At 50.3% G+C, this 8,363-nt stretch overlaps 3 protein-coding genes across 12 annotated transcripts in view; 1 reads left to right on the forward strand and 2 right to left on the reverse strand.

Annotated features, from left to right (window-relative positions):
* The window catches only part of CNOT1 (CCR4-NOT transcription complex subunit 1), a 54,679-nt gene extending 52,772 nt beyond the window's left edge, over positions 1 to 1,907 (forward strand). For all 10 annotated transcript variants that reach the window (XM_026856524.1, XM_026856530.1, XM_026856525.1 and 7 more), the window contains exons 46-48: positions 832 to 964; positions 1,068 to 1,202; positions 1,346 to 1,907. In XM_026856524.1, coding sequence (XP_026712325.1) covers positions 832 to 964; positions 1,068 to 1,202; positions 1,346 to 1,424 — 347 coding nt within the window. In that variant the 3' untranslated portion in view covers positions 1,425 to 1,907. The remainder of the gene's footprint in view (positions 1 to 831; positions 965 to 1,067; positions 1,203 to 1,345) is intronic.
* A 1,822-nt stretch (positions 1,908 to 3,729) lies between these two features.
* Positions 3,730 to 7,224, reverse strand: SETD6 (SET domain containing 6). The gene is made up of 6 exons (XM_026856538.1): positions 7,115 to 7,224; positions 6,666 to 6,860; positions 6,367 to 6,490; positions 5,920 to 6,097; positions 5,580 to 5,722; positions 3,730 to 5,103 (listed from the first exon to the last, which is right to left on the reverse strand). The coding sequence occupies exons 1-6, from the start codon at positions 7,120 to 7,122 to the stop codon at positions 4,792 to 4,794; spliced, it is 960 nt and encodes a 319-aa protein (XP_026712339.1). The 5' UTR covers positions 7,123 to 7,224; the 3' UTR covers positions 3,730 to 4,791.
* A 422-nt stretch (positions 7,225 to 7,646) lies between these two features.
* Positions 7,647 to 8,363, reverse strand: part of LOC113484559 (serine/threonine-protein kinase SIK3 homolog) — a 1,962-nt gene continuing 1,245 nt past the window's right edge. The window contains exons 5-6 of the mRNA XM_026856979.1: positions 8,061 to 8,066; positions 7,647 to 7,969 (exon numbers count right to left, since the gene is read on the reverse strand). Coding sequence (XP_026712780.1) covers positions 7,647 to 7,969; positions 8,061 to 8,066 — 329 coding nt within the window. The remainder of the gene's footprint in view (positions 7,970 to 8,060; positions 8,067 to 8,363) is intronic.

Consider the following 8,363-nt stretch of genomic DNA (forward strand, 5'->3'; position numbering starts at 1 on the left):
TGTGTCTGTGTCTGTGTCTGTGTCTGTGTCTGTGTCTGTGTCTGTGTCTGTGTCTGTGTCTGTGTCTGTGTCTGTGTCTGTGTCTGTGTCTGTGTCTGTGTCTGTGTCTGTGTCTGTGTCTGTGTCTGTGTCTGTGTCTGTGTCTGTGTCTGTGTCTGTGTCTGTGTCTGTGTCTGTGTCTGTGTCTGTGTCTGTGTCTGTGTCTGTGTCTGTGTCTGTGTCTGTGTCTGTGTCTGTGTCTGTGTCTGTGTCTGTGTCTGTGTCTGTGTCTGTGTCTGTGTCTGTGTCTGTGTCTGTGTCTGTGTCTGTGTCTGTGTCTGTGTCTGTGTCTGTGTCTGTGTCTGTGTCTGTGTCTGTGTCTGTGTCTGTGTCTGTGTCTGTGTCTGTGTCTGTGTCTGTGTCTGTGTCTGTGTCTGTGTCTGTGTCTGTGTCTGTGTCTGTGTCTGTGTCTGTGTCTGTGTCTGTGTCTGTGTCTGTGTCTGTGTCTGTGTCTGTGTCTGTGTCTGTGTCTGTGTCTGTGTCTGTGTCTGTGTCTGTGTCTGTGTCTGTGTCTGTGTCTGTGTCTGTGTCTGTGTCTGTGTCTGTGTCTGTGTCTGTGTCTGTGTCTGTGTCTGTGTCTGTGTCTGTGTCTGTGTCTGTGTCTGTGTCTGTGTCTGTGTGTGTGTCTGTGTCTGTGTCTGTGTGTGTGTCTGTGTGTGTCTGTGTGTGTGTCTGTGTGTCTGTGTGTGTGTGTGTCTGTGTGTGTGTGTGTGTCTGTGTGTGTGTGTGTGTCTGTGTGTGTGTCTGTCTGTCTGTAAGTGAAACTGTGTACTCACTGTTCCTCTTCTGCAGGCCGGTACCTTTTCTTGAATGCTATTGCCAATCAGCTGCGATATCCCAACAGTCACACCCACTACTTCAGTTGCACCATGTTGTACCTGTTTGCAGAGGCCAACACTGAGGCTATCCAGGAGCAGATCACTAGGTGAGAGGGAAGGCATTTAACTTCCCAGCATGCAGCTTTTCACTTTCCTTCCTTCTGTCTTTTGGATCTTTGAGTTCTGACTGGTTTTACTTTTGGATTTCAGGGTACTCTTGGAACGACTGATTGTAAATAGGCCTCATCCCTGGGGTCTCCTTATTACTTTCATTGAGCTGATAAAAAATCCAGCATTTAAGTTCTGGAACCATGAGTTTGTTCACTGTGCTCCAGAAATTGAGAAGTGAGTATAAATCAACCACAAAAATCATAAAACAATTTATCTGAAGCAGGGACTGAGTTGCACCTTGCGTTTTTGGTACTTCATAGCAGAAGTGCTGTTTCCTGCCCTGAACACACCTAATGCTGCTTTGCTTCTGTGTTCAGGTTGTTCCAGTCAGTTGCACAGTGCTGCATGGGGCAGAAGCAGGCCCAGCAAGTAATGGAAGGGACTGGTGCCAGTTAGATGAGCTACATCTTGCATTGCAAGCGTGCCTGCCTGGAGGTCCCCGTCCCATCGACTGACAGAAGACTCTGTAAGGCTCCTCCTGACCTTCCCAGCCCCCTTGATTGGGTAGACACAACAGACCCTGGGTGAAAGTATGTGGGCACGTTCCAAAGTTTGAAACAAGTTTTTGACTTTTGGCCAAAATTCAGAAGATGCTGTGAATATCATTTTGAACTAGTGTAAATACAAGGAACAAAAACGTTTGTCTGGACTTTTGGGTTTGTGCAAATTGTCTAAGAGGCAGGTGGGTAACTGGTGCCTGTCCAGCTTGTAATAAAGGGGCAGCTGCTGATGCCAAGCACTTGTCTGGGGCAGACCTCCTTGTCCTGGCATTCCCAGACTCCCAAAGAATATTGAAAAGCCAGTTATAATATTATGTAACTTATTTTTCTTTATGTGGATGGGGACCTTTAAATCACTAAGTTGTTTTACAAAAAAAAGTTGGATGTGTTTGGAATATGGGAATACTATGGACTATGGGAGGAGTGAGGGAGGGGTTAAGGTTCAGCATTGCTTTCCCCCCACCCACATCAAATGCTGACAGACAGCAAGTGGAGGCAGTCAGAGAATGTCTCCTTCCTCTTGGAGAAGACACCTCAGGCCCTTTGGGAGAGGGTCAGCTGTTTTTAGTAAAGAAACCAGAGACCAGGCCTATAGCTTTTTTTTTCTTGACACTTGTAAATTTTGGAAGGTGGGGGGTTAAATCTAGGCCTTTCCTGCCCCCCCACCCTGTTACCACACAGTATAAGTTTGTAAAAAAAGAAAAAAAAAAAACCAAAAGGAAAAAAAAAAACAACAAAAAAACAAAACAAAAACCCAAAGGACCAATACAGCCCATTTTGTAAGGATTTTGAATGTTTTGTAAAGTATTGGTCCCTGTGTTGTATTTTGTAACCTTTCTAGTTCTTGGGCTTTAGTTCTCCCACTTCTTGTATGTATGCATACTGTAGTTACACATTAAAGTCATGACATGCAGCACGTGCCACTGTGCTTATTCTCTCCAGTTCCATCCTGCCTGGCCAGTTGATGTCTTTCAAAACCTGTTCCATCCAAAGCCTGCAGTTTTCCAGTGTGTTTTGGGCAATGCCTTACTGAAAACACCTGGGTTTCTTTTCTAGTATAAGCTCAGAGGGGAGAATTGTTGGGACTAGACAGGGCCTTGTTTTGAAGCGCAGGACAGGACAGTTGTATGGAGATAGGAATACTTCAGTTGTGAGTTCACAAGCAGAGTTTGTCCCTGACAGGATTGTGCTAGAAAGGAGACTGCTTGCAGTGGAGGGGTACAGAGCACAGACAGCAGACCCACTTCACTTCCAACAACTTGCACCCTGCTATGATATTCCCTTCAGCAAGGATCTATGCAAGGTTGCTAGTTGTAATAAGGATAGGTGGCTTCAGTGCTGCTAACACTACAAAGTCTTTTAGCCTTTTGCAACCTAGGAGATACTTGAAATAGCGCTTCAGTGCTTTTTTTTTTTTTAGATAATGTTACTAGTTTGGTTTGTTAAAGCTAGCTCACTGCTGTTGTATGAGTAGAGAGGTCAGGATTTCCTGCTCACATTTAAGGGACTGTGTACCTGGCTGTGCTCTTGCTGCACGGAACAAAAACTAGCTCCAGGGGACCACTGAGCCATCGGTGCCAGTGACTGCAGCTCAGAGGGAGTTCTGTGACCTGTTTCTGGGCAGTTCAGTCAGCTGTGTCAGGGAGTAATGTCTTGCCAGTTCCTATAATTTCCTGGCACTTTGGCGGGTCAGCAGTTGTGCTGAAACTGAGCCTTTTGAAGTTGGAATTTTTTGGCCCTGGTTTTGCAACTCCAGCTTAATCTTCCTCCTGTATTAGGCTAGGATACAGAGAATTACCAGCAACCAGTTTCTCTTTATCTAATCCATGTGCCATGGGATTTTTTTTTTCTGCCATTTAACTCCATGCAGAGCTTATTGACTTGTTCTAATGACTGAAAGCTCAAAGGTCTCTCTGGTTCTGTACTAATGCTGCTGTACATGGCTTGTTTCCTTTAGGTTTTAAGAACTGTTAGGCTGGTGTAAAGAGGGGGTGGAAGGTGGACAGGACTCAGCCAAGATCTGGCTGAGTAAGATGGAGGCCACTGCACTTCATAATCCTCTCTTGACAGTGAGGAACCTGCAGCTGGTTCTGTCAAAGTAAATAGTGCTGGTGTCAGCTCCCCAGGGATTATGTGTCCTTGCCAGCAGTGCCCCTAGGTATAACACCCTTCATGTTTAAGAAATGATGAGTAACCTCCTGAACCACTGTATGCCTGAAATCTAGTCTGCTGCAGGGACAGAAGTACGAGGATGGCAAACTGGACTCTAAACAGCCACTGCATTACACCACTGTAAAAGGGAAACTAAAAAGCTCCCTAGGTAGTGTTAAAACCACCCTGGCCCCCAGCAGTGCGGGTAGTGCTGTAGCTGACCATTATCTCTGTGAGTACAGCCTGGGTTTTGCTTGTTTGCAATACTTGTAACTGCAGAAGCAGCAAAGATCCCCCCCTCATATATGGGGCTTTGCACCCTGTTGAAGTAGGCAGCATTGGCTGGGTAAGGAACATTGTCTTTATTAAATACAGCTTGGCCTGCAAACCTCCAGGGTTTTGTCACACAAAAACTGGTGAGGGAAAAAACATGATGCAGAGCAATGCTGGAGTTCTGGGAAGAACCATATCACTGGAGGGTGTGTATCAAATGCTTAGCTTACAGCAGCTGCAGAGCTGTGACAGTGCTCCTTTAGAAGAGTCTCAAGCCTGTACAGACATGCCTTTTATAGAGGTAAAATTAAATACCTTGCTCTACTGAGCCTCCATGAAAACCAGATGGATGGGCTTGTACTCTTTAAAATGCTCAGTATTAACTAAGTGTAGGTGAAGAGTTCACTGCTGTCAGCATCTCCACCTGCCAGATGTTTACTCTGAACCTCTGTAAGAGCTACCAGATGGATTTGTGCCCTCTTCATCTAGACAAACAGTTCTTGCCTTAAATTTCTCATGCTAAATGAGGGAACCCACTTGCTGCTCTGACAGTGTATGTCTGCCTTCCCAAAACAGCCATTTGTGTTAATTCTTAAGTCCTCTAGAAGAAGGTGGTAGTTGTGCTCCAGAGCTCCCATCCTAAGATGAGGCCACCCAAACCCACTTCTGTGCTGTGAAAGATACCTGTTTATGTTGAGGTAGCTAAAAAGCTGCTATGAGGGACAAGTGGGCCCATATCCCACCTGCCATCTGTTCTGGCTGCTGTAGAGATGGCTGAAGGCTGGCTGTCCCTTCCCAGCACAGTTCCAGGCAGTTCACTTGCAGAGGCAGTGAGGTTTCTAGTGTACCAGCTCTAGCAGCTGATGCAAGATCCTCTTCTGTCCATAGCGCACGTGCAAAGCTTGCTGCTCCCTTCGACTCAGTTTCTCATAAGCCTCTTTGTTATTTAGCAAGTCCTGCTCTGCTTTCAAGTCTGACCCATAGGACTCCAGGGTCAGCAGCACACTGTCATAAAGCAGCTTCTTGCAAGGGGCTTTAAGTCTCGAGAGCGCCTCGTTGGAAAGGGTAGAGTTCTCCTCCTCTTCACTGTCATCTTCCCAGCCATCTTTTTCCTTATACTCCCTGAATTCTTCCTCTGACATGCACAGCACCTGTAATGACCCAGGCAGTGAGACAAGGCACTGGCAGTGAGTACACTGGGCTTTCTCCTCTACAGAAATGGGGTTCTAGGGCCCATTTTTGGAGCAGGTGAATTATTCCTCAGCTGCACTAAAGGGGAGAGAGTAAAGCTGGCTTAAGTACCTAATCAGAAGTAACTTGTGCATTAGAAGAACATTCAAACAGCAAACCTGGGTGTTGGTAACAGTCTTATTAAAGGACATCTCAGCTGCTGCCTACAAGGGTGCAAAGCAGCCAGGGAGCCATTTAAGACAGGTATGTTAGCACCTGTGGGTGGCTACTTCAGGAAGGGAAGGTGATTTAACAGCACCTGAAGCCTGGAAGCTGGGAAACCACACCCCCTACCACTTTTCAGGAGTGTTAATATCAAAATGCCTTGGCATGCTTGTCCCCCTTCCTGTGTGCTGGTTTGCACAGCTGTAAACCTCCACCCCAGGGCAGTGCTTACCTTCAGGGTCATGGACAGCTCTTCCTCTGTCAGCACCTCGTGCCAGCCAAGCACAAAGGCGCCCTCCTCCCCCACCATCTCCAGCTGGCACAAGAAGTCCCACTGCTCAGAGACCAGCTGCTGCTGTGCTTCCCCTCCGGCGCCTGCTTGGAAGAGAGCAGAGCTGCAACCCCACCAGGGAGGGGAAAGGGGAAGGGCAAACAGGAACCAGAAATGAAAAAAAAACACCTGAAATGCTGTGGAACAGGTGTATCTCTGGTGTCACCCCTGATCCCTGTCTCAGGCCTATTTAAGAGATCCCTGCCCCGTCCGTGCCCTGGTGGCTGCGGGTGCCACTCACGCTGCAGCGCTGCTTCGCGCACTGTCACCATCTGGATGTCGGCCGTGTCGTTGGTGTTGCCGGGGTAGGGCTCTGCGAAGCCGTACATGTGCAGGAGCTGCCAGTTGGCCATCTGCCCATAGGTGTTGAAGATCTCTTGGCCCTTGCTGATGGGCTGTGTTGTAACCATTCGTAAACACTGCTGCAGGCAGGGAGACAAGAGCTGCTCAGAGCTGCTGTGATCCTACCATCTGAAACAAGGTGTTTCAGAGAGGCTCGAAAGACCCTAAGCTCTTCCCAGCTAAAGCTCAAGCATGCAGTATGAGCAAAATAGCTTCATTTTAATGAGATCCAGGCCTGACTTGCTGCCCCAGGTTCAGGGAGACAGCCTTGCTGTGCTGCCACTCCCAGAGGCCTTGCAGGGAAGAGGAACTGTGCTGATGCCTGGCACGGTGGCTTTGCACTCACAGGGGAGTATTCCAGGTTGGCATTGTGGTTGGCCACATGATTCAAAATATCTGCTACAGGCACCATCATCGGAGGATTGGGCCCCTTCTCATCTTCATCTTCCTCCTCCAAAGGCTCCTGAAAGCTAAGACGAGAGACATGAAGACAGGCAGGTTTACACCCTGCAGCACAGGGCAAGTCTCACCTTATACTTGCATTCTTGTGCAACTGCAGCCTTTTAAGTAACACAGCCTCTGATGTTTCCTGTGCTCCTACTCTTTGTCCTTGCTCTTTGTCAGAGCACAGCCCTCACTTCTCACCTGTATGCCATGACAAATGCCACCAGCTGCTTGTACAAGTCCAGTGTGTGCAGCTTGGGGTCAAAGATACTGGGGTGGGACTTCATGAAAGGCAGGATGATGGAGCTGTACTCCATGTGGATGTTAGCCAGGTCCTTGTCCACAGCTTCTGGGATGCCCGTGCCCTGCAGCAACCTTGTTCGCTCTTCTTCAGGCCTGTTGCAAGAAAAACAGTGTGCTTATCTCCATCTGCCCCAGGGAGAGGGGTCTCTAAACTCCTTTCTCCTTTACAATCTCAGCTGCCTTCTCTCTCCAAATTCTGGAGTTTTGGTTAGCTCCAAGCCCAGATAAGGGGGTACCTCAGGCTCCTGCCCTTGACAGCGCAGGGTTAGCACTGAGGGCTGGAGTCACCCCATACCCCCAAGCTCTACCTCCCAGACAGTGGCCACCACACAGCCCCACCTGCTTACCAGAACATGGGGTGATCCAGGCTCCTGAAGTCCTGCCAGAGGGAGAAATAAGGCTGCCAGGGCGAGTCGCTGGCTGTGTACTCATGCAGCAGGGCCAGCAGGAGTGGCACCCACCCTGACTGGCTCTGCAGGGCCTCCTGGGCTAAAGAACCAAAGAGAAAAGGGAAGTTACCTAAGGTTTTTGTCCTTTCCTCTGAGAACATATCTTGTAAAACCAAAGCTTGATCCTACAGCCCTCCTTGACTGGCTTTACCCTGGGGTGGGGACTTCTGCTTTTATTCCATCAGCCCACTCCAGCCTTGGGTTTGGTCTGAGCTGACACAGAACCAGAAGCAGCTGCTCTCGAGCAATGGATGAGCAGCACCAGGCCCTACCTCACCCTTCAGCAAGAAAGGAACCGTTTTCCTGCATTCAGCAAGAAAGGTGCTGTTCTTTTTCCCTGGCAGCGTCTGTCTGGGCCTTAACAAAAGCAGCATCGTAGGGGTTTTCTTACTGCCCGGCCTGGGTCCAGCCTCACCTTCTCACTCGGTGCCTAACATCCCTGCTCCACAAAGTAGGAACGGTCCCTGGGCTTCCTCCCGGCCCCTTTCTCTGGGGAAAGCGGAGGTCGGTGGCAGTGCTCACCTTCCTGCAGCAGGGCCTGGATGGAGCTGGTATGCTGGGACAGCACGGCGCTGCGAGGGACGCTGAAGAGCACCTCTCCCTCCTCCAGCTCCGCGGCGGCCAACAGCCCGTACCCTGCCACCGCCCCCTCCCTGCTCAGGCGGACCTTGGGCGAGAGGGGAGCAGGGCCCGGTGAGGGGAGCTGGGTGCTGAAGGGGCTCTGTGGGGGGGTTGGTACCCCGAGGGGCTGCCCTGAGGAGGGCAGGAGGGAGGGCAGGAGGGAGGGCAGGAGCCTGACCTCCCAACCCTGCCCGTGCTCACCCAGGGCAGCCAGCACTGTCACGGCCACAATGAGGAGGATGGAGAAGACGTAGAGGACCCTGACGGCCGTCTGCAGGGAGAGGTTCTTCTGGCATCGGCTGCAGCTGCTCCGTGCCCTGCCTGAGCGCGGGGAGGGAAGGATCAGGCTCCGCCGCACCCCCTGCCCCCCCGGGGGGATCGTCCTTACCGCTCGGTCGAGAGCTGAAGGTCGGCATCTCCTCTTCCTCCCCTCCTGCCGACTCGGCTTCTGAAAGCCAACACAGGAGGGTCCTGAGCTGCCTGCACTGCCCGAGCCCTGCCTGCACTGCCCGAGCCCTGCCTGCAC

Source organism: Athene cunicularia, assembly GCF_003259725.1.
Source record: "Athene cunicularia isolate RWA chromosome 11 unlocalized genomic scaffold, athCun1 chr11_part1, whole genome shotgun sequence".
NCBI classification, from domain to species: Eukaryota; Metazoa; Chordata; class Aves; order Strigiformes; family Strigidae; genus Athene; species Athene cunicularia.

Bases quoted from the DNA above. Each gene is read 5' to 3' on its own strand.
- SETD6 (XM_026856538.1), bottom strand. The intron at 6,098-6,366 runs GTGAGTGCAAAG...TGCCTGCAGCAG, and splicing joins CCAACCTGGAATACTCCCCT to TGTTTACGAATGGTTACAAC. The intron at 5,104-5,579 runs GTAAGCACTGCC...GGGTCATTACAG, and splicing joins AGCTGTCCATGACCCTGAAG to GTGCTGTGCATGTCAGAGGA.